The 27,941-nt window shown below is 33.5% G+C and overlaps 2 protein-coding genes across 2 annotated transcripts; one reads left to right on the forward strand and one right to left on the reverse strand.

Annotated features, from left to right (window-relative positions):
• Positions 1–5,045: 5,045 nt before the first annotated feature.
• On the forward strand, positions 5,046–6,533 carry LOC120077400 (acetylserotonin O-methyltransferase-like). Its single transcript, XM_039031283.1, has 3 exons — positions 5,046–5,322; positions 5,892–6,379; positions 6,486–6,533. Exons 1-3 carry the CDS (start codon positions 5,055–5,057, stop codon positions 6,531–6,533), a joined length of 804 nt encoding a protein of 267 aa, XP_038887211.1. The 5' UTR covers positions 5,046–5,054.
• Positions 6,534–12,040: 5,507 nt separating this feature from the next.
• LOC120077401 lies at positions 12,041–14,596 on the reverse strand. Its single transcript, XM_039031284.1, has 5 exons — positions 14,382–14,596; positions 13,661–14,218; positions 13,193–13,436; positions 12,933–13,064; positions 12,041–12,583 (listed from the first exon to the last, which is right to left on the reverse strand). Exons 1-5 carry the CDS (start codon positions 14,594–14,596, stop codon positions 12,041–12,043), a joined length of 1,692 nt encoding a protein of 563 aa, XP_038887212.1.
• Positions 14,597–27,941: the final 13,345 nt, after the last annotated feature.

The raw sequence follows: 27,941 nt of genomic DNA on the forward strand, positions 1-27,941 counted from the left end.
ATATATACACAAAAAACCTAAACTATTATCATTTGCCTTAAATATATGAGTTAGTGTGTACTATTTACAATAGATTTGAAAAGAGAAACAAATAAGTTAAAAATATGTAAAAAACAGTAAATTAGATTAGAACAATAAACACATTGGTGTGCATTCCCAACATTGAAAAGTGGAAAAAAAAAAGTGTAAAAATTAGTAAATTACTTCTCTGCCACTTTGGCTACCTTTAAATTGATTGAACATCGACAAATTTATTGAATTTCGAGAACAATGATCTTCTCCACCATCTTCTTTAATTTGTGAGAAGATTAGTAGGTGAATTCGTGTATATTTACAACAATTTGAAAAGAGAAAAAAAACTTCAAAACATAAAAAGAAAATAAGAAATACAATGATGTTTGTTTACAAAATTGAAAAGTGAAAAAAAAAATGTAAAAGCATGTAGTAGACCTTGTAGACCTGAAAATTGCTTAAACTTTGAGAATGATTGACCATTAAAAAGATTGAAAATGGAAGATCTGTGAATCGAAAGATTGAAAATGAAAGATTTGAAATTTGAAAGGATGAAAAGGAAGGTTTATGCATTAGAAGATTGAAAATTAGGAGTGGTTTATATCGACATCACATAAAAAGGTAATTACTTGAAAGATTGGAAAAGAAAGATTTGAAAATTAAAGATTGAAAAAGGAAATTTTGAATTTTGAAAGGTTGAAAAAGGAAGATCTATGCATAAAAAGATTGAGAATGAGTGAATTTAGATAGACATCATATAAAACAATAATTATATTTGGAAAGGGTGGATTTATATAGACATCACATAAAACGGTAATTATATTTGTTGAAAAAAGAGTGGACTTATATCGACATCACATAAAAGGGTAATTACTTGAAAGATTGAAAAAGATAAACAGAAATTAAAGACAGAAAAATGAGGAAAGGGAGTGGATTTATATAGACATTACAAAAAAACGGTAATTATATTCGAAAAAGAATGGATTTATATAAACATTGAAAATTGTAAGATCGAAAAAAACCAGACATGCATTGAAAGATTGAAAAGGACTGAATTTATATTGACATCACATAAAATGGTAACTATATTAATTTGAGAATGGTAAAGATTGAAAAAAGATGATTTATGGATTGGAATTTTGAAAAGGAGTGGGTTAGACATCACATAAACAGTAATTATATTAATGTTAAGATAGATCTTTAATTATAATTTTTAAAAATTGATAAAAGGAAATAGAATGTTACTATTATTTTGAAAAAAAAATATATAAATAAATATGAAGATTTTAACGTGATGGTTAAAAATAAAAGGTGGTTAAAAAAGAAAATACAATGACGATATTATTTTGAAATAAATAACTGTTTATTATTTATTACCCACATTACCTAATATCTATCGATAACCATCAATTAAAAGCAGAGAAGAGGAAATAAAAGTTTCTTCGCTGAAGTCCCATTTAAATAGTACAGGTTTGTTATGTGTATCAATTTTATTAATACAATTTTTTTTAAATAAAAGTTTGATAATTGATTTGCAGCTTGGGGGATTGTTTTAAATACCAAATTGTTGAAAATATTTTTAAATATAACAAAATGTCTCGATATATCAATGATAAACATTGATAGACACTAATAAACATCTATTAGTGTCTATTAATAATAGATGATAGTAGTTTATAAGTATCTATGAATCTGATAGATAATGATATTTTTCTATATTTATAAATATTTTGATTCATTTTCTATAATTGAAAACAACATTTCAGTTAATATTGATATTTATGTCGTCAATTTATTTTATCATTTGATTACTAATAATTTATCTTTCTATACTTTTAATATCTTTGTGTCACAATCTTAAAAATAAAATAGAATATTATAATATTGAATATGAATTTTAGTTAAAGAAGGATTAGTAATACATTCGAGAAAATGATAACCTTTTAATGAGTTTGAGAAATGTTTTAACTCTTAGGTTTTGATGTATAAGAGAACCACACGTCTTTTACAAAGGTTCTCAAAGCTATTTTATATACAACACATGAGAGACAAAGAAGGAAATCATACTGGCAAATTGCATAGCTTAAACAAAGAACTCAACTTGAGGAGTTGATGATTGAATGTGAGTATGTCGTTGGATAGTCCTTAAAGGTGAATCAGTTTGATATAGGGGTCTTGATGATCATTTAAATGAGTGCTAATACCATATTGAAAGAATTCCACTGTAACGACCTAAATTTTAAACAAGATTAATTTGGTTCTTTTGAAGATTGATTTGGATTTTATCATGTCTAATTAATTTGAATTTGATTTAGGTATTTAAGAGTGATTGCTTTGGAATCTATTGAGTAAAATAAATTTAATTGCATTGATATAATTACATTTGTGGATGAGAGGTTTTTAAAAAAAATTAACTTTTGAATTCAAAATTTTTGGAATTTAATATTTCATTAAAGTTTGAAAATTCAATCTTATCTTTTCAAAAATTTATTCAAATATTTTTTTTAGAGTTTAACTTAGAAAATCCCATCAGAAGTTGGAACTTAAATGTAGTTATATAGCAATAATTACACCACCATTTGGAAAAATAGTAAAAAATAGAGTACTTTTGAATTATAGCAAAATACATAAATATCACATGAGTCCAACTTTTTGAAATTCTAAAATACCGTTATCGTCTCTTTTAATTGCAATTTAATTAATTTGATTTAATGAGACTGTAATTAATTCTTCAACTATATATTCCGACAATCTCTTAACGCCAACTAATATAATTATTCAAGCGAATAATTTTCCATAAATCATGAATTTAATAGTTGTTTGAATATTTTATTCTTCTATAACAACTCATTTTCAAATCTTGGCTTGAAATTTAAAATATCATATTATTTTATTTTTAAATTGTTTTTATGATTATCTTATTTTGAATTTTTAAATCTTATATTATATTAGTTTTCGTAACTAACCTTTTATATTTATAATAGAGTTTCTCTTAATCATAATTAAATCATCCGTTTTTCAAATTGTTTTTATGATTATCCTTATTATAAATTTATTTTAAAAGTAGAATATATAAAAAAAAAATCTCATTTTTATTAATTAGCTTTTTTATTTTGCATCAAAACAGAAATTTAATCAAATTGATAGCAAATACACCATTTTTCTTTAACCTTAAAATGTCTTCAGATTTTCAGTTACACTCCAACTAATTCTGCCATTTGCATCACTAATGTAGGATTAAAGACTCGATTTAATCGACCACGACCAATAGTTAAGTCACAAAGTCTCTTTCCAAAGTGATTCCTATCGGACAATTGTGAAAAGGTATGCCAAGCATATAGATGGTGTTGGTATTGACCTGTTTGCCTTAGGGTCTTATACCCACCTTGACCAATTCGATCAAGAACAATGTACCATCGTCAAACATTGTTTGTTTCTTTTCTATTCATGAGATCTCCACCATTGACATTAACACCACATCATGATTGGTTAGTAATTTTAATTGAGATTTTCATATTCCAATCTAAATTGGTTTCTTTATTCATAAATGCAATTATTTAGATAAAATTTTTATCAATCTAGCTCTCACTTCCAAAACTAATAGTTTGGTCTAGAACCAAGAAAAAACATTGTTACATAATTTTGGGTAAGTTCAAAAGCAAGGTAGATGGTTTGGTTAAGTGATTTTCAATTGCTATTTGTTTTTAAGTTTATTGTATTTGTTGGACGTAGTTTGGAAACTAATTACATCATATTTGTAGGTCACATAAATATATCATCAGAAAAAGATCTTTGATGACTATAAAACCCTCGTCAAAATTACAATGTAATTAATTTTACTTTAACCCTAAAATGTCCCTATTTGGATTTTTAGTTACACTACAACTAATTCAGCCATTTGTAGATTTTTTTTTAGCATAAATCCTGATTTTCTTCTAAATTATCTCCCTACCCTTTTGATTTTTAAAAACCAAATGTAATCTTTTTTAAAAATCAAATATATATTTTTTTTCAAATATCATGGTTGATCTTATCTTCAATTTCAAATTTTATTTTATCTAATTTTTCAATTTTCATCAATTTCTTACCGATTTTATTTTTTATTCTCAATAGACGACAAGCCTACTTTGGTGATTGACTTAACCAATCAAATCCATTGATGCATAAATGAAAAGCTCGACTTAATCGATCATCGTCCAAGAGTTCAAGTCGCAAAGTCGGAAACTTGATTTGAAAAGAGGTCAGTGCAGAGGCCAATCGATATTTGATAGATATTTTTTTTAAATTACAATGTAATTATTAATATTTCTTAATAAGTCATTTACAATCTCATTTATATGCTTGAGGGTAGTTTAGACTTTTATAATAAATTCATTTATATTTTATTTTTAATTTATTTTGCTATTTTTATGATTAAAATTATGATTTGCTATTTTTACAAATGAAAAGTTAAAATTTGCTATTCTTCTCGTTAGTCCTTTCATAACCTTGATACTATGTTAGATATACATGAGAACCTACCAAAAAACTAAATGACAAAAAAAAAAAAAAATCTGTCCCATTTGGTAACCATTTTGTTGTTGAAAATTAAGGCTATTTTCTCTCAATTCTTTACCATGGTTTTCATCTTTTTTAAGTTAAAAAAAAATGAATTCCTAGCCAAATTTCATAAACATAAATACTTTTTTTAAAAAACAATACATTTTTTTAGTTTTTAAAACTTTAACTTGTTTTTTTAAAATATTGATAGAAATAAAGTAAATAAAAAACAAGAAATTTGGAGGTGAAATGTGTGTTTATAGTGCTTATTATCAACCTCGAAGTCAGAAGTCCGATCTCCCACCACATATGTCGTCAAAAAAATGGAGATAGGATTAATTTTCAAAAACTAAAAAACAAAAAATCAAATGCTTACCAAACGAGACCTCAAATATTTTATAAATATTGTAAAGTCTTTACTACGTTGGATCTCACCAATATATGTATTAAGATAAGGACTTGCAAAACAAGTAGAGAATAGAGATGGAGATAATATCACAAGAATGGAAGAAACTATCACCAAAGAATCAAAATGGAAGAAAGAAGAAGAAGAGGCAAAGATCCAAATATACAAGTATGTATTTGATTTTGCAGAAGCAGCAGCAATAAAATGTGCCATAGAACTTAAAATCGCCGATGCGGTCGAAAGCCATGGAAGATCGATAACATTATCTCAAATATCCTCAGCTTTAAACTGCTCCCCACCACTTCTATTTCGCATCATGAGATTCTTCGTCCGTCGAATTTTCAAAGAAGAAACCACAGCTAGAAGTTGAAGAAGCTTCGACTCAATACCCCAGTTTTTTGTTTATTTATAACTAACTTTGTAAATAGTCAACTGGTATACTCTGTAAATACTACTGATTTTAAATTCAAAAAGTGAGTTATCATCATTTTCTTTAAGTTTTCAGTAAACAACAAAATCTGTATGCAATCTTCATCAGTAAAATAATTCAGATCTTCTCATGGACGTAGGCAATCTTGTGTCTCCATCTTCTGGCCTTATCTTTCTTGTTCATATGAGTGTTTTCTTTACTACAAATCGCGCGTCATTCAATCATCTTTCAAATCACATCGACTAATCTAAATATCGAGTCAATCGTACATCGATTCTTCGCTATCGAGTAGCTTCGAGTACATCACTTTCACCTTCGAATTGCATCGAGTATCGTTCAATAACCGTCGAGTACGATCGAGTATTTGTTTGTTGTCATCGAGTTCCATCGAAGATTTAACAGAGACCCGTAGATGAAGAATGAGGTAAATTCTTCATCTATCCAACGTTGATCTTGAGTATTTGGGCCTTGTGAAGAGTGGTCAGCCCAACAAAATTGTCATAGGCTATTCTCAAACACCATTGTCTCATATGCTCATCACTGTGGCTCCCTTGCTTGTGCTTGAGAATAGCCCAACAATTGTTGAATCATGGCATAATCTTAGTGCAAGGCTTAAGAACAATGACAGTACTAGTGATTTATCAGTACCATTTGAAGTAGCTCATGGGAAGGGTATTTGGAGCTATGCTGCAACAAATCTAGAATTCAATAGAATGTTTAATGAGGGTTTGGGTTGTAATGCTAGAGTTATTACTTTGCCTACAATACTTGAAAGTTGTGGAGATATATTTAATGGAATTGGAAGTTTGGTGGATGTGGGAGGAGGAAATGGGACTACTTTGAGTATTTTGGTTAAGGCTTTTCCATGGATGAAAGGTATTAACTTTGATCTTCCAAATTTTGTGTCAACATCAGAAGAGTATAATGGTGTGGAACATGTTGCTGGGAATATGCTTCATTTTGTTCCAAATGCTGATGCTGCTTTCTTCATGGTTAGTATATTTATTTGTGATATGTTGTTTGTGTGTGTGCGAGGTTATCAATAAGGTTCCGTTTGATAACTATTTGATTTTTTATTTCCGATTTTTGAAAATTTAGCCTATTTTCTCTCGATTTCTTACAATGGTTTGCATACTTCATAAGTAAAGAGTTGAATTCTTAACCAAATTTCAAAAACAAAAACAAGTTTTTAAAATCTGTTTTTTTAGTTTTCAAAACTTGACTTGGTTTTTGAAAACAATGGTAAAATGTAGATAACAAATGTCTTGTAGCCATGTACGTCTACTTATACAATTAGGGTAGGTCAATTGATAATATTTTTGTTTTTTTTGTTTTTTTTTTTTTGGTTTTTTTGCCTTAAGAAAAGGGAAAGAAGTAAAACAAATAAGATCTTGGAAAAGTTTTAAACCTATATAATATTGAAAGATCTTGTACTGCATCAGTTTGCTTGAACAAATATGAGTTTTCTATAGATGAGACTTTGCTTGAACAAGATATGTTCTATAGCTCATCAGACAATAGTCTAAGAATTCTTAGGGGATAAGCTAGAGACTTATTTAAATCAATTATTTCTAGAACAGAGCAACAAAGATGATAGATTAATGGCCTTTACTCAAACTCTAACCAATAACATCATATTACTTCCATCCAGAAAAAAACAGAATAAGAGTTCAGACAAAACGGTGAAATTATACAAAGACTTACACAAGTTTAAGACTTGTAATTCCAGTAAGTTCTGTCAAGATTAGTCCATTTAATCGATTATCATTAAGCCATCTGCAAAATAGAATAAGAGTTCAGACAAAAGATTGTGAAAAGAAAGGGTCACAGGAGAAAGCATTCATTCAGATTTTACTTCCATCCAAAAAAAAAAAAAAGGAAGAAGAATATCTCATTACTTCGTCCCTAAAGAATTATGTATAACTTAGACCCGTAAAGCAACTGAGGATGCTTCGTCTTGACATTTTCCTGTACATGAGAAAAGTAAAGCAAATTAGATTTATGTTTTACTAAGAACATGAACTGGCTCATAAATAAAACGAAGACTACAGTATTCAGTTCAATGAAGCATTACTAACACAATGAACAAAAAACTATGCATCCAAAAACCCAACTAAACACATACAAAATCTATTTGCTTTAAAATTCTTTGCATTCACTATCCCTCCAAGTAGCATAACTAGAGAGGATCAACGTTCCACTCAACTAAACCAGGAAACTCCGGCTATTTGCTTTAAGTGCCACATGAATTGTTCCTATTCTACGAAGACAGAAACATCAATTTACACATCAACGTTCTTCTCATTCAAAACATCTCCAATTGGCATATCTGATACAGAACCAAAGTCCGGAGTACCTTAAGTATAATTCAAATGTTCGCTCAGTAATTAAGGGAACAGTTCGTGGTAAATACAGCCATACATAGAGTTCAGAACCGTTCATATTTGAACTTATATGATATCATTTATGTATATATTTACATGTTGATACATACATTAGAAGTCACATAATTTATTATCGAAACAAGCATAATTCAATTGACATAAAGAATATACAAACTTCGAGATGAGAAGTTCAATTTTTCTGCCCTAAACATCTATTATTAAGCAATGGACAATAATGGTCTTCAAATGAATAATAATAACAATAATAATAAAGATAAAAGTTGAAACTTGTATGCAAGGCTGTCATTCCTATACTCTTCACTACAAAAGAACAGCACATATACTAAGCAACTTGTGTGTTTTATAATTTTCTTCTTTCACTGTTGACAAATTTTTTATATAATTGGAACAGAATAAATTCATCAATCACTCCCCAATAAATCACTAAAGCATTAACTGGTGGTATGTACAAGAGGCAGAAGCTTAATCCCATTATTCAAACTTTGTAGAATGTAAAAGAATAGTCAACATGGTAACAAAGCCTCTCAGTTTCAGATGAACAGCAAAGACAATCTATCTCTCAGATATGCACCCTTTGAGTCAAAAACATCACAAACCTGTTATTTGTAATCAACGCCGTGTTCAATAGATAGGGAAGTAAAAGATAGCCTGAATCTCCAATTATATATTCTCTGATTTCCGATCTGTCGTTAAGCTCTAACCTCTTCCCATTCAACCTCTCCCCCTTGTCACAGAGCTTGTGGAAGTTTGAACTCTGGAAAACTGACCAGTCTGACATTTTTCCAGGCAAGCCAGTTAATATGTCTCGGAACATCATTTCAGCGTCTACAATCACTTGCAAGACCATGCTGTGGTTTTTCTCCTCGTCAAGCCATACATAACTCGTGGAATCCGAAGCAGGCAGACACATTGTGATGTGAGTGGTAGGTATCAATCGAACCACAACAGTTAGGGAGTCCTTGTATTTTCTCAAATTTAGATTTCACTGGGGCCATTTCTACTTCATTTGAAGGCCAATGAAGACGGCGAAGCCCCCTTTCTTCCATTGACTCCACAAATCGCCATGTGACTCAAAGTTCCATCCGGGAAGGAAAAAGAAGAAATCTAGTTGAAGATGGAATTGAAGCATTAGTACCTGTATATTAGTACCTGTAGATGGAATTGAAGCATTAAAATCTAGTTGTTGTAATAGAGCAGCATAATAAGAAGCTGGGATGGAGAAAAACCAGACGAACCAAGATAGATCTCCCCGAAGGAGCCGCTACCGATCTTTCGGCAAGGCGAAACTTATTGCCGATGCGAGGTTCCATCTGGGAAGGAAAAAGAAGAAAGAGAAGCGTAGAAATGGAAGATGATTAGGAGAAGTTGAACATGGAATCGAGGGAATCGAGGGCGAAGAATTCAAAATTCCGCGCCATGTCGACGCTAAGAAGAGGAATCAGACGTTCATTGATTAAGAAAGAAATGAAAGAAAGTGAGAAATTGCCATTAGAGATCTAGGGCAAGGCAAGGCAAGAATTTTGGTTATCATTTCTTTGGTCACTCCATAGGGCGGCTAGGGTTGGGTAAGTTAAAAACTTAAAAAAAAAGGTATGTTTTACTTGAAAGGGAAACATAATTCCCAAAACTATAATCAATTTGAATATTCTTTTAGAATAAAAATAAATAAATATCACTTGCGCATAGCCTATCGTTTAGCTACCGCGACCATCATTTAACTCCATTGTTTAGCTCTGATGCCTTATCGTCTAATGCATCTACCTATCGCTTAACGTCATCGACCAACGGCCATGTCTATCGCCCAATGGCCATTGCTTAGAATTATGCCTATCGTGTAGCACGTTTGCTCATCGTTTAGCGCAACACGACTATCGTCTAGCGCTACAGCTTCTACGCTTATCGTCTAACGCTTTCACTGATCGTACACTATTTTGTCTATTGTATAGCTCGATCATCTAGCGCGTCACTCCTCATCGTTTAACGCTGCACACATCTTCACGATCGTCTAACGCATCTGTCTATCACTTAACGTCATCGTCCAAAACTTGCGTCTATTGCCCAACGCCCATCGCTTTGTAATCCGTCTATCGTGTAGCGCGTCTGCTCATTATTTAGTGTAGCACGACTATCGTCTAGCACTATCGTCCAACTTCTACACTTATCATCTAGCACTTTCACTGATCATGCAGTACTTTGCCTATCGTATAGCCCGATCGTCTAGTGCGTCACTCCTTATCGTTTAACGGCACGCGCATCTTCACGATCGTCTATCGCATCTTCCTATCACTTAATGTCATCACCCAACGCCTACGTCTATCGCCCAACAACCATCGCTTAGTATTCCGCCTATTGTGTAGCGCGTCTGCTCATCGTTTAGCGCAGCACGACTATCTTTTTCAAAACCTACATATTTCTCAAAGGTTTTTTCAAAACCTTTGCTCAAATGTATGTCTTTCTCAAAGGTTTTTATTACCCTTCAATAAAAACTATATATTTCTCAAAAGTTTTTTCAAAACCTCCAATAAATATATATCTTTTTCAAAGGTTTTTATTAACCTTCAATAAAAAGTACATATTTCTCAAAGGTTCTTGTTAAAAATAAAAGAGAAGAGAAGAGAATGACAACACAGTTGCATGGAAACCCTAGTACAAGGAGAAAAACCACGATATAGAGACTTTTCTTATTATTTTAATCTGATACATTGAATACATAGGGACACATTGTATAAATAGATCGTAAGAAATCTTAGGGGTCTACACAATTATATAAATGCCCCTAGGTTAATAACCCTATTTTCAACACTCCCCCTTAAGTTGAAGCATAGATGTTGACAAGGCCCAACTTGCTTATACAATAATCAAAGCCCTGTCTCAGTAACCCCTTTGTAAGTACATCTGCAACTTGTTGATTTGAAGGAATATAAGGGATGCATATGTTTTCACTGTCCAATCTCTCCTTAATGAAATGTTTGTCAATCTCTACGTGTTTAGTTCTGTCATGTTGAATCGAGTTATTTGCAATACTAATGGTAGCTTTGTTGTCACAAAAAAATTTCATCGGAAGCTCATTATCTTACTGGAGATCAGATAACACTTTCTTCAACCAAATTTCTTCACAAATCCCCAGACTTATGGCCCTATACTCACCCTCAGCATTATTTCTAGCAATAACTCCTTGTTTCTTACTTCTTCAGATGACTAGATTACCCAGACAAACGTACAGTACCCAGACGTCGATTTTCTGTCAACAATAGAACCTGCCTAGTCAGAATAAGTGTAGGCTTCAACAGATCATTTATCAGTCTTTCTGAACATTAGACCCTTGCCAGGAGTTCCTTTCAGGTACCGGAGGATATGTTCAACTACTATCATATGATCCTCACAGGGAGCTTGCATAAACTGAATGACAACACCTACTGCATACGAAATATCTGGCCTTGTATGAGACAAGTAGATTTACTTCCCGACTAACTGTTGATACCTTTCTTTATTAATAAGAATTCTATCATTCTTATCATTAAGCTTCGTATTGTACTCTACTGGTGTGTCAACAGGTTTACACCTAGTCATGTTTATTTCCTTTAGTAAGTCCAGAATGTATTTTCGTTGAGAGACTGATATATCTTCTTTTGATTGAGTCACTTCCATTCCCAGAAAGTATCTTAGCTTACCGAGGTCTTTAATTTCAAATTCTTCGGCCATCTTTTTTTTTAGCATCATGATCTCTGTATCATCATCCTCAGATAAAACAATGTCATCAACGTAGACAATAAGAACAACTATCTTCCCTGATATCGATCTTTTTATAAAGAGAATGTGATCAGAATGACCCTGAACATACCCCTGTACTTTCATAAAAGTTGTGAATCTGTCAAACCAGGCCCTTGGAGACTGTTTCAATCAGTATAACGACTTTTTCAATCTACATACCTTATTTTTTAATTGACTCTCAAACCCAGGAGGAGGACTCATATAGACTTCCTCTTCAAGTTCCCTATTCAAAAAAGCATTTTTAACATCAAGTTGGTGTAGAAACCAATCCTTATTTACAACAACTGACAAGAGCACTCAAATAGTGTTAAGTTTGGCCACAGGAGAAAAAGTTTCAAAGTAATCTACTCCATAGATCTGAGTAAAGCCTCTTGCAACAAGCCTAGCTTTGTACTGGTCAATCGTCCCATCTAACTTGTATTTTATTGTAAACACCTATTTGCATCTAACTGTCTTGTGCCCTTCAGGCAAAGCCACCTATTCCCAAGTTCCATTCTTCTCGAGAGCTCTCATTTCATCCATAATAGTAGACCGCCATTCTGGTTTTTTCATTGCCACACTTATGTCATTTGGAACCATCTCAGTGTCCAAACTGGTAGTGAATGCTTTGAACTCGGTTGCTAGATTAATATACGTCATGTAACTATGCATAGGGTATTTAGTACATGAACGAGTGCCTTTCCTCAGAGCTATAGGAAGATCAAGCGATGCATCACGTTCCTTCACCTTTCTAGGCTCCTCACCATGATCGACTGTCTGTGTATCAGAGATTTCAGTAGTATCCTCCACATCATCATTAGCAAGAATCATTTCATTCTCTATTGTCTCCCCTTCTGCCATTCTTTCAGTATTACTACTTTCTTCTCCCTTATCTTGCCTACATTCATTAGTCTCCATACACAAATCAACATCATTAATTTCAGGAATGTACGTACTTGGATCTGATGGTGGGTCTGACTCATGCACTAGAGCCGGTGGTTCTGGTTCGACATGTGACACTACTTCATTCCTGAGATTTTCCTACAGTAAGTTTTCCAAGAAACGTAGTTGGTAGGAAGAACCAGATCATCATTCTCAAAACTAGGTTTAGACTAGATATGAATGGGAGCTGACTCTAAGGGAATAACATAAGATGACCAGTTAGTCTCTTCATTCATGTTCTCCCCCTGAAGAAGACTAACAGGAAAGAACGGCTGATCCTCGAGGAAGGTGACATCCATGGAGACATAGTATTTACGAGATGACGGGTGATAGCACTTATATCCACGTTGATGAAGTGGATATCCAAAAAAGACACACTTCTAAGCACAAGGAGTAAATTTGTGTGGTTTGGACCATGGGAGTGAACAAAGGCAACACAACAAAAAACCCGAAGAGGAACATCGGAGATTAATCGAGTGGTTGAGAAGAACTCTTTAAACAGTTCTAAAGGAGTATGAAGATTAAGAATACGAGAAGGCATCCGATTAATGAGATGGGTAGCAGTAAGAACCACATCCCCCTACAGGTATGATGAAAGAGTGGCAGATAACATAAGAGACTTGGCTACTTCTATGAGATGACAATTTTTCCGCTCAGCTACTCCATTTTGTTACGAAGTGTAAGCACACAAGCTCTGATGGATAATACCCTTAGAGAAAAGAAAATACCTGAAGAAGGCATTGAAGAATTCTCGCCCATTATCACTTCGTAAAATTCCAATCTTCGTTTTGAATTGAGTCTCGACAGTTGTATAAAATTGTTAGAAAATAGATGATACCTCAGATTTGTCAATGAGGAGAAGGACCCAGTAAGGCGAGTGTGATCATCTATAAATATGACAAACCACCATTTACCAGTGGAAGTGGTAAACGGTGAAGGAGCCCATACATCACTATGAACAAGAGTAAAAGGACTTAAGGGTTTGTAAGGCTGAGATTGGAAAGAAACACGACTTTGCTTGGCACAAATACACATCACAATTTAAAGAGGAAGTATTAACATTGCGAAATAAATGTAGAAACAAATACTTCATATATTGAAAATTCGAATGTCCTAAACGGAAATGCCACAACATAAAGTCATTTTTAGAAACGTAAAAAATTTAACGACATAAACCCAGTTTGATGATCATCTTTAGAGGAATCTTCTTCAGAAAGGAAGTAGAGTCCCCTATCGTGCCGGGCAGTGCCAATCGTCATCCCCGATTTCAGATCCTGAAACAAAATGGAATCAGGTGAGAAAATTGCCTTACACTTCAAATCCCTTGTAATTTTACTGACAGACAACAAATCATAAGAGATTTTAGGCACATGTAAAGTATCACCCAGAATTAAACCGTCAAACGGGGAGATATGGCCTTTCCTTGCAACAGGGGCAAAAGACCCGTCTGCAATGTGAATACACTCATTTGCAGCACTTGGGTTATACAACACAAACAATTTTGAAGAACTTGTAAGATGATCTGTGGCCTCTAAGTCCACCATCCATGGTTTTTTACCATTTATACTAATAAGGAAAAATGAAGGGAAATTACCTGATTGTGCAATAGCACTCACCCCAACAGTAATCAAGTTGTTCTTACTATCATCGGAAGACTGCTTCTGAGTATGTTCATCTGCTAAGTCACTTACTAGGGCACGACCGATATTAGATTTTTCATGAGACTGTCGTCGCCTGTTGTGTGCCAGGACTTCTTACAATGTTTACACACAGGTGGGGGGTTTTTATCGCCATCAGCACTGGACGACTTTACAATGAAGGCAACTACATCAGTTGTAGGAATGGGATTATTCATGGCACATGACCGATCCTCTTTCAGTCGTATTTCGGAGCAGACTTTTCTGAGTGAAGGAGTAGAGGTTGGCCCAATATTCGACTATGGACACCATCGAATTTAGGATTTAATCCAGCCAAGAACACATACACACGGTCTGCCTCTTCAATTTTCAAGTATTGAGCCCCGTCTTGTGCACAGTTCCAGACAATCTCTCGACACAGGTCTATCTCTTGCCACAACATTGATAATTTGTTAAAGTAAGATATAACATCCATGGATCCTTGTTTTCATTCATGGACCTACTTGTGAAATGTATATAGTCGAGAGGCATTCTGTCTCTTTGAGTACAAATCTCACGCAACCTCCCAGATATCCTTGGCGGTTGCAACATATAATAATTGTCTGCCTATTTGAGGTTCCATACTATTCACCAGAATAGAGCGTAACAACGAGTCTTCTCCTTTCCAGATTCGTTCTTATGGATCGCCTTGTGCTGGCTTCGGAATCTCCCTCGTCAAGTACCCAAATCTGTGACGCCCTTCCAAGGCCATTCGAATTGATTGGGACTAAGAGAAATAATTCTAGCCATTTAATTTTTCTCCCACAAGAAATCCTGCAAATAAGCCAACCGTTGTCTCACATCGTCTGGGTAATGGGTCGAACCAAAAGCGGCTAGAAATGGGGCAGTCACTATCGATTGGAAGGATGTCATCGGATGGAAGGAGGTCGCTGGCATATGTAAAGACACTTGGTGCGAAAGAATTAGTCGTGTTCGGCACGACTCCTTGTAGATCGAATGGGCCTGGCGCGGAAGGGTAGGCCGGCGTGCAAACGATCGGTGCGGAAGACTGTGACGGCGCAGAGGACTATGACGGTATGGAAGGCAGCGACCCATGGCTTGAAACGACCGGATCTGTCTATCCATCAAGGATTCGTCTGGGTTCAACGCGGAAGAGTCCGATCGGCGCTACTGTCTGGTTCGGCGGCTTCCATCGACGACGGCTCTCTGTCGACTACAGCTGGACGGCAGAAAGTAACTCTGGTAGGGCTACTTGAAAAAACTCCTTTACGACTGCTCGAATAGTAGTCTTCATGTCAAAACTCGAAGTTCCATCAACAGAAGATGAGTATGGTTGGTTCTCTCCATAACAGCTAGGGTTTCGTCGCCTAGCTCTGATACCATGTTAAAAATAAAAGAGAAGGGAAGAGAATGACAACACAGTTACATGGAAACCCTAGTATAGGGAGAAAAATCACGATATAGAGACTTTTCTTATTATTTTAATATGATACACTGAATACATAGGGACACACTGTATAAATAAACAGTAGGAAATCCTAGGGGTCTACACAATTACATAAATGCCCCTAGGTTAATAACTCTATTTTCAACGGTTTTTCCAATACATTCAATAAATATATATTTTTCTCAAAGATTTTTATTAACCTTCAATAAAAGGTACATATTTTTCAAATGACTTATCAAAGCCTTCGATAAATGTATGTCTTTCTCAAAAGTTTATGTTACCCTTCGATAAAAACTACATATTTCTCAAAGGTTTTTTCAAAACCTCCAATAAACATATATCTTTTTCAAAAGTTTTTATTAATCTTCAATATAAAGTACATATTTCTCAAAGCTTTTTCCAATACCTTCAATAAATGTATATCTTTCTCAAAGTTTTTTTATAGCCTCCGATAAAATATTGTCGAAATTTCGATAAAAAGTACATATTTTTCAAAGGTTTTTCTAATACCTTCAATAAATGTATATCTTTCTCAAAGTTTTTTTATAGCCTCCGATAAAATATTGTCGAAATTTCGATAAAAAGTACATATTTTTCAAAGGTTTTTCTAATACCTTCAATAAATGTATATCTTTCTCAAAGTTTTTTTATAGCCTCCGATAAAAGATTGTCGAAATAGCTCAATTTTCTTGTAGTGTAAAGACAACTCTATTTTTCTTTATTCAAAAAAAAAAAAAAGAAAAGAAATAAGAAACAAAGGAATGAAAAACAAGGTCTTAGATAAATAGAGTTTTTAGACGTGTGTTTCTCAAGTGATAATTTATTATTATTAGGAATGTTTTTGCATATAGCAAGATGAGCCAATTTATTTATAAATATAGAAAAATATCACTATTTATCGGTGTCTATCTATGTCTATCATTGATAGACCGTGACATTTTGCTATATTTGAAAATATTTCTAACAGTTTTTTCGTTAAAACAATTACTTTTTTTATTATTATTATTACTGTTACTATTTGGGATATCTATTATTATTATTACTATTATTATTATTATTATTTTGGACTATATGAATTTTGATACCATAGTGAACTTCATGTTTATCTAACTTCATGTTATAAAACGAGGGAAACAAGAACAAAATAAGGGGAGAAAAGAAAGTAAAGAATAAATATATTTTATATTCGGTCAAAGTAGAGAAAGAATATATTTTGTATTCAATTATGTATCTCAAAAATCTCAATAACTACTATTTCTAGAGTTTACATGATATGAAAAGATAAAGATACAAAGAAGATAATGAAAATAATATTTAGATGAATGTAATCTATTAATATCTGTATATAATTCAAATATTTATAATACTACTCTCAGATGCTCATTATATATAAAGTTAATATCTCCCTAAAACCTTACCAAGAAAAACTCAAAAAAATTGCAACAGGTGGGAATTTAGTAATATATTATTCCAAATGTGTCACCCACTTTTTATAATTTACACATATGACAAGTTTCTAAGATCCTATTTTCAAATTCTTTGTTATAAACCTTTGACAAGTTTATAAGGTACCCGACCTTATCCATATACTAAAGACCGTTTTGGCTACCTACTCGAACTTGATCCACTTTTATTTCTCCACATAAAGTCAAAGTACTCATGTAATAGCCATGGATCTTAGTTTATTGGATTTAGGTTATTTCTAAAACAAAATGAGCAATTCATATATCCAATAATAACTTTATTGAATAAACCTCAATAACATCTTTATTGTAAATTGAATATGTTTATATTTACAAACTGCAAGTTTTAGGATATACAACCCAACAAACAATGATGTTATGAAAGAATGGTATGATCTAGAGTCAAATAATACCTAGGCATAATGTCCTAAGATTGAGAGTGTACCTGTCACTACTGTTTTGAACTGCTCGGCCTCTCGACAGTTGGTGGGATAGACTTAACCGTGTTGTTTTTCTTGTCTGATTGTATTGTGCTGAGTGTTCTGTAGCTGATTTTGACCACCTCCAGCAGGAACACCAGGGTATCTGTTTTCCATATGCCCCTTTTGTTTGCAATTAAAACATGCTCTCGTTCCAACTAAACAATGACCCACATGGGACTTCCAGTACGATCTACATATAGGCTTATCCTTCCTAGCTCTTCCCATCTTAAGATTCTGCTGTCAATATTGTCATAATGTTCCAAACATTCCTGAGCTTTTCTGTGGGGGCTCAGAAGCCTTTTGCTCTACTTTTCTCTTCTATCTCAATGAGAGTCTTGACCCTTGAGGTCTTGGGTGTTCCCTCCCCTCCAGGTAGTCGGCTTAAAGGCTTGCAAAAAACCACATAGGTCATTTTTTAGGCCTTGGACAAACCTTTCGACCTTCTTAACCTCTGTGGCAACCAATTCTGGAGCAAAACGAGACAACCTGTCAAACTCCTAAGCATAATCTTTGACCGACATCCGGCCCATCTTCAGATCTAAGAATCCTTTCTCTTTAGCATTCCATAGGCTAGTGTAGAAGTACTTTAGATAAAACCATTTTTTGAACTGCTTCTAGGTTATTGCTCCAATTTTAGCACAAATAATCCTTTTAGTGGACTGCCACCTTCGGTAAGCAAGAAAATCACACACTGTACTTTCTGACCATCCGGGCACTTCATATATCGAATAATCGTTTCTATGGAAAATAATCACAACTCTGCCTTGGTAGAGTCATTCAATGATCCATTAAACATGTGAGGATTAAACTTCTGAAAATCCCTCAGATGCTTAGCCTCAACGAACAGATCTTGCAAATTATGCTGTGGAGTAGGGTATTGAGGAGAAGGAACCTCCTGAGACGGTTCTTGTCGAGCTAATGCCTCATCCACTATCTTCTTAAATCTTTCCTCTAACTGCATCGACATTGTAGCAAGATCAGCCTGGGTGACAGGTGCATCAGGAAGTGGGTGTATCAATGTTTGTTCCTCATTTTTTGCAACAACCTTAACGGGTGGGTTATGTTCACCTCTCATACCATCCGTCCTTCCTCCTCGATCATTCCTACATGCAGTTCGAAGTGGTGGTATTTCCTATTATTCATAGTTAACTTCCATTAATTTCTCAATAAAAGTAAATAGTTTAATACCATCCTTTGAGAAAACATGCAAGGCCATACAAATATTATTTTTAGAACACCTAAACTATAAACATATCCGTCGAGGACGAGGGATCCATAGTTAGCCATGAGGGACACAAAACCAAGACTTGCATCATAAGTCAGTCTATAGAACCTAGAACTTAAGCTCTGATGCCAATTGTAACGATCTGACCTCTCAAGTACTCAAACAAGGTTCATCACCACTAGTACACATTTTCATTTAAACATTTTGACTGTTATAACGTAAAATCAGAGAAAACACGGATAACAATTTAAAACTATAATTTTAATTTGATAATAAATTTAACAATCAATACATTTAGTTGGGATAAAAAAAATTCCAAACAAAATAATAAAACATGTCATCTGTCAACAAGCTCAAATAAAATAAAAATAAAACATCTAAATAAATAAATAAAAATGAAACATGAATTGTGCGGAAGCATTTTCTATTGTCATTGTATGACTCTATCACGGGTCCCTTTTGTCCCTCACTAGTAAGTGACCCGCTACTGGGCCTTCTAGTTTGAATGAAACTCACTGAGGAGAGTATCTTATGAGCAGAAGCAAAGATCGTCCCAATTTCTAATTTTAATTGAATATAAGTTTTACAGTAAATCAAGAACAAGATATGCATTTACATAAATTATAGCAAGCAACAATAAAGGAAAACATAGGGTTTCAAAAATCCTTACCTTTGAAAACTATTCTTCAAGAATCCCTCGAACAAAACACGAACGGATCTCCTTCTTCAAAAAGGATACCACCACTTAAGAACCCTTTATATTCTCTTGGGACAAAGGATTCAAGTAAGAGTTGTGAGCTTTGTTTGAATCCTTGGAAGAATGAAGGGAGATGGACAAGAAGAGAGGGAGGAGAAGAACTTTTCTTCTCTATGAGTTTTTTTTTTTTTTTAGAGAGCTCTTTCTCTCAATGTTTTCCACGAAGAAGATGAATTCAAAACAAACTCATGTTTTCTCACTCACCGCACGTATATGACTAAGAGAAACTAGTGGGAAAGGAAGTTGTAGCTCCCTCCCTTCAATTAATTAATATTAATTTAATAAAATAAAATCAATAATAATTATAAATATAATAATAACCTTATTATATGTATATAAACTATATGTTATATCTCATATGACACATAATCTATATTTACATATTGTATCAAATACAATATATCCTATAGATATATTTTCTCTCAACAATGCATGTCATTTAATATAAATCACATTTATATTAAATGCACTTTTATGAATCTCATTCATATAATTAATATTTGAATCATATTCAAATATTTAATTCCTCTCAACTTATTTATGATATTCAATATAAATCATATTTATATTAAATTTAATCACATGAATCTCATTCATATAATTAGTATTTGAATCATATTCAAATTCTTCTCATATTACCTTATATTATAATGTATCAAATACATTATATTAATTATATCTCATATATAATTAATTTAATTAATTATATCATATATAATTAATTTTCTCAATTAATTTGAACACTTCAACTTAATCCAAAATTAATTCTCAATTAAATCCCTATTGAGCTACAAAGAGGATCTTATGGACCTGTAAATTGATGCTCCAATAGTACTCGGATAATTAATTAAACTCTTTAATTAAATTACCCAATATCCGTTAATTTTCGGTCATTCCACTAAAGATCGACATTTGCACTCTTCGCACTACAAATAAATTTCTGTGTTCATTGGATATAACCCATCAACAATACCGTAGTTACATCTAACTCCTTAAGTACCACTAATTTCTCTAATTAACAATAAGTCATAGTCCAACTATGACCAAGTCTCTCTCGGGCCAGGAAAGAGTGTGGCCACTATGTTCAAGCCTCGAAACCAGCCCTTAAGGCAGCAATTTATCTACTTTCCTTGCATTGAGGAAGGAGTAAATTCTATCTTGCGTAGCTGTGTTCCCAACTCCCCAGTCAGACGAATCCCTAAAATGGTAGGTTTGTTGAATTGGCAATCTGGCCACTTCCACCCATGCAAATCAAAAAACCACCTTCATGAGCTTGTTCATAATTCACTTAGGATTCAGGTCAATAGCGTTATATAAAGAGACTAATCATTTCATGGTCCGGTCTTATACAAACTCTTTGTATAGGATACCCCCGTTCACATATCTCTACATGTATGATCAAGATCAGATCATTTGTAGCACTTTACAAAAATTGTAACACCTACAAAGTGAGTCGTATCTATAGTGTCAACAAGATAAGGTACCCAACCTTATCCATCTACTACAGACAGTTTAGGTTATTATTTAAACAAGATCCATGTTATATTTAAACAATATCCACTTGTATGTCTCTACATACTTATTTAAATTACATGAAATAAACTCGGATAATAGTTTATTGGATTGAGTATATACTGATAAAATAACACTTATTATATTAACAACAATATGTTTATACAAAATTTACAAACTACGAGATTACAAAGAAATTTAGGACACCAATTCCTACATAGGTTACTTGTTAGCTAGTTTATCTAGGCATCGATGTATAACCATATCATATCAGTCGTAGTTATCCTGAAGGTCACCTATTACTCATAAATGTGATCCCGAAGGAATACGCATCAGTCATAGTGTGTATACTAGAGGTACACAAATCAGTTGTACACATGAATCTGGAGGAGCATGCATCAGTCATAGTGTGTAACCAGAAGGTACACAAATCATTCGTAAACATGATCCCAAAAGAACTTGCATTAATCATAGTGTGTAACCTGAAGATACACAAATCTGTTATAGTTGGTCCCAAAGGGGTACACTGAAGGATCTCTTAACGAAGAGCATCTATGAGCGCACTCGGATCTTTCCGATTTCACCGTGACCGAAATACAACATATACATTCTAACATACAGTTATGCAAAATTACACTAATTAAAGGCATGCTTCGAACAATAAAATTATGAAGGGAAAGATTCTCATACCAGTTAAAGACGCTCTACAAGCTTTGGAACACAACGCAGCAGAAGACCTCTACGTGATCTCTATCGCCCAGCAAACAAGTCGTCTACAGTAGCATGAATTATCACGAACAAGTGAACGCATTAGGGACGACACCACCAAAATGGAGCCCTTGGTATTCTCGAAGTGAGAATCCAAAGTGTGGTCTTTGGTGAGTTTGGTAGAGGTTCGAGAAGGAAGAACAAATCGTGTAGACGATAAACAAGTGGAAGAGAAAAGGAAGCTATCTTATAGCTAAATGTTTATCATTTAGAAAAAGCTACACGATCATGTAGGTTTTACTAAGCGATCGTTTAGAAAACACGGCACACTATGCGATTGTTTAGGGACTAGTGTGCGGTCGTTTAGGTGCGAGGTGTGCGATCATTTAGGCGTTGAGCGACTATCATATAGGCTCTCAACTATGCGATCGTTTACGTTTCCACATCTATACCAATTTTCCGAACCATTGAAAAATGAAACAAATTTTCATTTTATTCTTTGGTTAATATAATCAAATGCGACTGCTCCCACTAACGCATGTCCGAGAGAAATTTTAGGCCAATTATCATAAAATTAATCAATTTAATAATTAATAAACATAATAATATAATATTCTTACCCTATAGTTTGATATCACATATCTGCTATAGTAATTTCTCCTCTACTTGATATAAATCATATTTATATCTATTTTCCTCCAAAATGATGTATTTCATACATTTAGTCAATTATATCATATATAATCAACCGGTTTAATTATATCATATATAATTGAACTCCCTCTTGTCAATTTGAACATTTCAAACTGACCTAAATACTGATTCTCGACTTTATCCAAGCTACCCAGGGGACCTAATGGACCTGTGGCTCGAAGCTCCAACGGTACGTGAATAGCTAACCAAACTCTTTAGCCACAAGATCCGCCATCCGTTAACTATTGGGCACTCCACTAACTGTCTCTTATACACATCTAGATGTGTATAAGAGACAGTATGATGACCCTTCACAGATGCTCATAAGTACAGCTGGACCAATTTACCGTTTTGCCTCTGTAGTTACATCTCATTCCTTAAGTACCACTGATTCCTCTTATGAACAATACAACATCTGTCTCTTATACACATCTAGATGTGTATAAGAGACAGCTCCACTAAAGACCAACAGCTAAAGTCTTCTTACCACAGATATAATTCTGTGTCCATCAGATATAACCAATCATGAGTATGATGACCCTTCACAGATGCTCATAAGTACAGCTGGACCAATTTACCGTTTTGCCTCTGTAGTTACATCTCATTCCTTAAGTACCACTGATTCCTCTTATGAACAATACAACATAGGCCAACTAAGTGTGAACACCTCTCGGGCCAAGAAAAGGTGTGTGGCGCCACATTGTTCAAGCTCCGGAATCAGCCCTTAAAGAAGCTATCTATCGACTTGCCCCTACCTCGGGGAAGGAGTGAATTCCATCTTGTGTAGCTAAGTTCCCAGCTCCCCAATCAGACGAATCGTCAAAATGGTAGGTTTGAATAGGCGACCTGGCCAATCACACCTATATAAATCAAAGGATCGCCTTCAATCGCAAAAGTTCTCAACTCACTCAGGATTGAGTCATGTTACCTGTGCTCATCCTAGTGAAGTGAAGTCTCTGTCATGAACGGTGTTATATAACGAGACATTAACACTTCGTGGTTAGGTCTTATACAAACTCTTTGTATAGGATACCCTACTTACATGTCCCCAACACAAATGATCAGGATCAGACCATCTGTGACAAGTCAAAACACTTAATACCATTCTACAAAGCGGGCCGTATCCGTAGTGTTACCAGGATAAGGTTTCCCTCCTTTATCCATATAATACAGACCATTTTGGTTATCACTAAAGACATGATCCACTTGTCACCACATACATGCTTAAGTTACATACAAATAACCAGGGATTTTATGTTTATTGGTTTGTAGTAAAGCAAATAAATCATGCAACTGAGCAAAAACAAGATGTGAAGTAAATATCATATATTATACAATACAAGCATTCGTACAAACTATTTACAAACTACATGATACGAGACTTTAGAGCATCAACCCCAATACACACATTAGTCATAGGTGTGTATCCCGAAGGTACACGATCAATCATAAATGTGTACATATATAGTCATATACCTGCTTGATATGAAATGCTAACAATAACCCTATAACTTAGCATGCATCAATTTACATATAACTCCTTTGTTATATGTGTTAGGGTTGATGCCTTAAATCTCGTAAGGTCCCATAGTTGTAATTGTAATGTACAAATATTTTATTTATGTAATAAAATATGTGATGTTTTATTTCAAAATTAGTTCAATTAACCACAAACCAATAAACGAACATCCAAGGTTATCTTGTAGCTGAACCATGTATGTAGAGACATACGGGTGGATCATGTTTAAGTAATAACCTACATGGTCTATAGTAGATAAATAAGGCTTGATATCTTATCCTGGTGACACTACGAGTTAACAGATGATGAATAATTTAATTAAAGAGTTTAATTAATTATTTACGTACCACTGAAGCTTCAAGCTACAAGTCCATAAGGTCCACTCGGTAGCTCAACCGGATTTAATGAGAATAAATTTTTGGATTAATTTGAATTGTTCATTAATTTAATTTAATTATATATGATATAATTACTATAATGTATTTGATAGATTATATTAAGTATTTATGAGAGGAAATAAATATTTGAATTTGATTCAAATGTTAATTATATGAATTGGATTCATATAGTTGAATTTAATGTAAATGTGATTTATATTAAAAGTCATTTGTGAGAGAGAATTGAAACTATAAGTTATATTGTATTTGATGCCATATAAAATCTATAGGTTATATGTTATATATGATATAATATATAGTTATGTATATATGTATAATAAATTAGTTATTATATAGGATTGTTTTTAAATATACGAAAGATAACTAAAATATTTACAAAAATATGACAAGATTTTAGAACTATCAACTGATAGACTTCTATCAGATATTGATAGATCCTATAGAAGTCTATCAGTGTCTATCACATCTATCATTGATAATTCGAAAATTTTACTATATCTTGTAAATATTTTAACAGTTTTACCATTTGAAATAATTTTCAGATTATATATATATATATATATAAGTTTATGATGTAAAATTAAATTATTTTATTTTATTTTTAAATTAAATTAGAGGGAGAGAAATAACTTCCTTCCCTTTAATTCTTTCCACATACCGCAGGTGGGAGGTTGAGGTTTCCTCACATTCTTCTTCTTCATCCTGCAAAAAGAAAAAGGAAGGATACATAGAACAGTTCTATGAAAGAAAAACAAATCTCATCCTCCTTCATATCATCCTCTCTCAAATTCCCTTCCCTCACCAAATTCACAAGAGCACCACAAATTCTTAAATTTTCACTAGAGAATACCGAGGTCATCTTGTGGTCATGCCCTATTTCGGTTTTGGGATTTCATTTTGAATAAAGTCTTCAAAAGGTAAGGTTTTTCTAACCAAATTTAATTTTCTGCAATTTCTTTTTTAAGCATGTTGTAATTGTTTGAATTAAATGCATGATCTAATTGTTTCTTTGTAAAATTTTGAATTATATAAAAAATGGGATTTGAGACGATCCATTGCTTCTGCTCATAGATCTCCTCATCAAAGATCCTTCAATATGCAAGTCGTTTATCTTAGGGGTAAAATTTCCAGTATATCCTTAGTTATCTTTAGTCAAAGGGTCAATTTAGTCAACAACATTAAATCATGCAAGTCAATCAATCAAAGACTAACAGTCCAAGCAATCTAGAGTAATCAGTTCATTCAGCCTAAAATATACCGTCTAAGTAATAGAGATACTTATTCGAAGGCAAACAAGTAGTAGAGATACTTATTCGAAGAGGGAGAGAGAGAAGGAATTAATTTTCCTCGTTTTCTTTCTTTCACTTTTTAACCCAAACAAACCCTCCTATATATTTTATTTTCCAATTTTTTTAATATATATTAACAAAAATAGGATAGGATTGAAAAGATTGACAAAAGTAGGTTTTTTAATCGTGTACCCGATACACGAATACCCCTGAATTGTGTACCCGGTACACGATTAGCTCTAAATTGTGTACTTGGTACACAAGTGCCTATTGATCTAGTACGCGCAAACTGCCAATGTGGCAGTCATGCAGCATTGACTGAGGTAATCATGTACCTAGTACACGATTACCTTAAGTCATGTACCGGGTACACGACTTCCTTCTCCATTAAACTGCTGCACTACCCTTCTTCTTCCTCTAACCGAAACCTTCTTCGTCGATCTTTCTCCGTCTTCCTCCATCCAAACATCGTCCGGAAACCTCCCAATATGTTCGAGAATTTAACCGTCCGTCCAAATATTTTCCAAACATCGTCAGAAAACTTCGATCTTCCTCCGTCTTCCTCCTTCTCCATTAAACCGTCCATCTTCCTTCGATTTTCTTTGACTGAGGTAAAATTTTTTCTTTAATTTTTTCAATATATGTATTTGTTTATAAAAATGAGGATGAAGTTCGGAAATGTAAAGTTTATGGATCCAGATTTGAATGTATAATCTTTATATATATATATATATCATTTTGTTTGCATTTGGGCTGAACTTAATGTGTAGTTTATGGATCGATGATTTATTTTTGGATATATATTGAACTTAGAAATTAGATTTTGTTGGGCTGATTTTGTTGGGCTATTTTTCTGGATGATTATGTTTGCCTATTATTGGGCTTTTTTTTTTTTAATGATTGGATAATTATGTATTTATTGGGTTGAACCTAGAAATATATATATATATATATGTTTATAAAAATGAAGATTGCTTTATATATATATTATTTTGTTTGCATTTGGGCCTCTCATTTTTTTATGTACTTTTTATATATTTTTTATTTGATGAATTTTATTATGTAATGTAATTTGAGCTTCTTAGGTAATGGAGTCTGGTCCTTCTAATCCTGTACAATTATATCAACAAAATACGCATAATTCACAATTGATATGAGATAGTTCTTCTACAGTAGTTTTGAGTTGTCGGAGAAGGGAGGCATCTACACAACATACCATCCCATTTGATCACCACATTATTCCCTACGTTGAACAAACAAGTTTTCTTGGGGTTGTACAAATCAGATTTATCCAGCTTGATTGGCACCTCATTACTGCTCTAGTTGAGCGTTGGAGACTAGAAACCCACACATTTCTCCTGCTTTGTGGGGAATGTACAATCATGCTGTATGATGTTTCCATATAGTTTGGGTTACGAGTGGACAGGCAACCATTGACAAGTTCACTACAATGATTGGAAGAATGTTTTTGAAGAGCTCTTAGGCGTTCTACCAGATGATCTGAAAGGCTCAAGATTGAGTATCCCCTGGTTGGCATCCCAGTTTCCAGAATTACCTTCCGATGTCAATGATATCAGCGTACGTAGGTATGCACGAGCATACGTTATGCAGTTTATTAGAGGATTTTTATTCACTGAAAAGTCAAATACTCTAGTGCATCTCATGTTCCTCCCACTAATGTCTGATTTCGAGCATGTTGGTATGTATTCATGGGGTGGTGTATGTGTTGCATGGTTGTATAGGGAACTTTGTCAGGCTACCAATGCACAAACGTTGAAAATAGCTGGGCCACTGATACTACTACAGGTATGGGCTTATGATAGATTTCCAATTATAACACCTCAAGTCCAGTTACAAGCCCCAGATCATCATCCACTTAGTGTCAGGTATAATTTCATTTATATATTTATTTCGTTATCATTTTATGTAAGAATATAAATTAATTGTATTTTTTATAACTTTAGATGGAGTGGTGTATTAGCTGCCTTTGAACAGTTAACAAATATGTTGCTCGTGTACCAAAAATATTTGACAGAATGATGCACAATCAGGTAACAAATGTATATATAAATGAATATTTAAAACATTTTGGATGTATACTTTTCTTCTTTCTTTTGTCTGATTAATTGGACGTCATGCACATAACAGATTTGGTATCACTACTTGATTACTGTCGTGATGGTGAAGATATCTGGTTGACCGTTAGCCCTCTTATATGTTGGGGTTGATGCCCTAAAGTCTCATGTCCTGTAGTTTGTAAACTGTTTGTATGAATGCTTGTGCTGTATAATATATGATATTTACTTCACATCTTGATTTCGCTCAGT

This window comes from Benincasa hispida, chromosome 5 (genome assembly GCF_009727055.1).
Source record: "Benincasa hispida cultivar B227 chromosome 5, ASM972705v1, whole genome shotgun sequence".
Classification (NCBI taxonomy): Eukaryota; Viridiplantae; Streptophyta; class Magnoliopsida; order Cucurbitales; family Cucurbitaceae; genus Benincasa; species Benincasa hispida.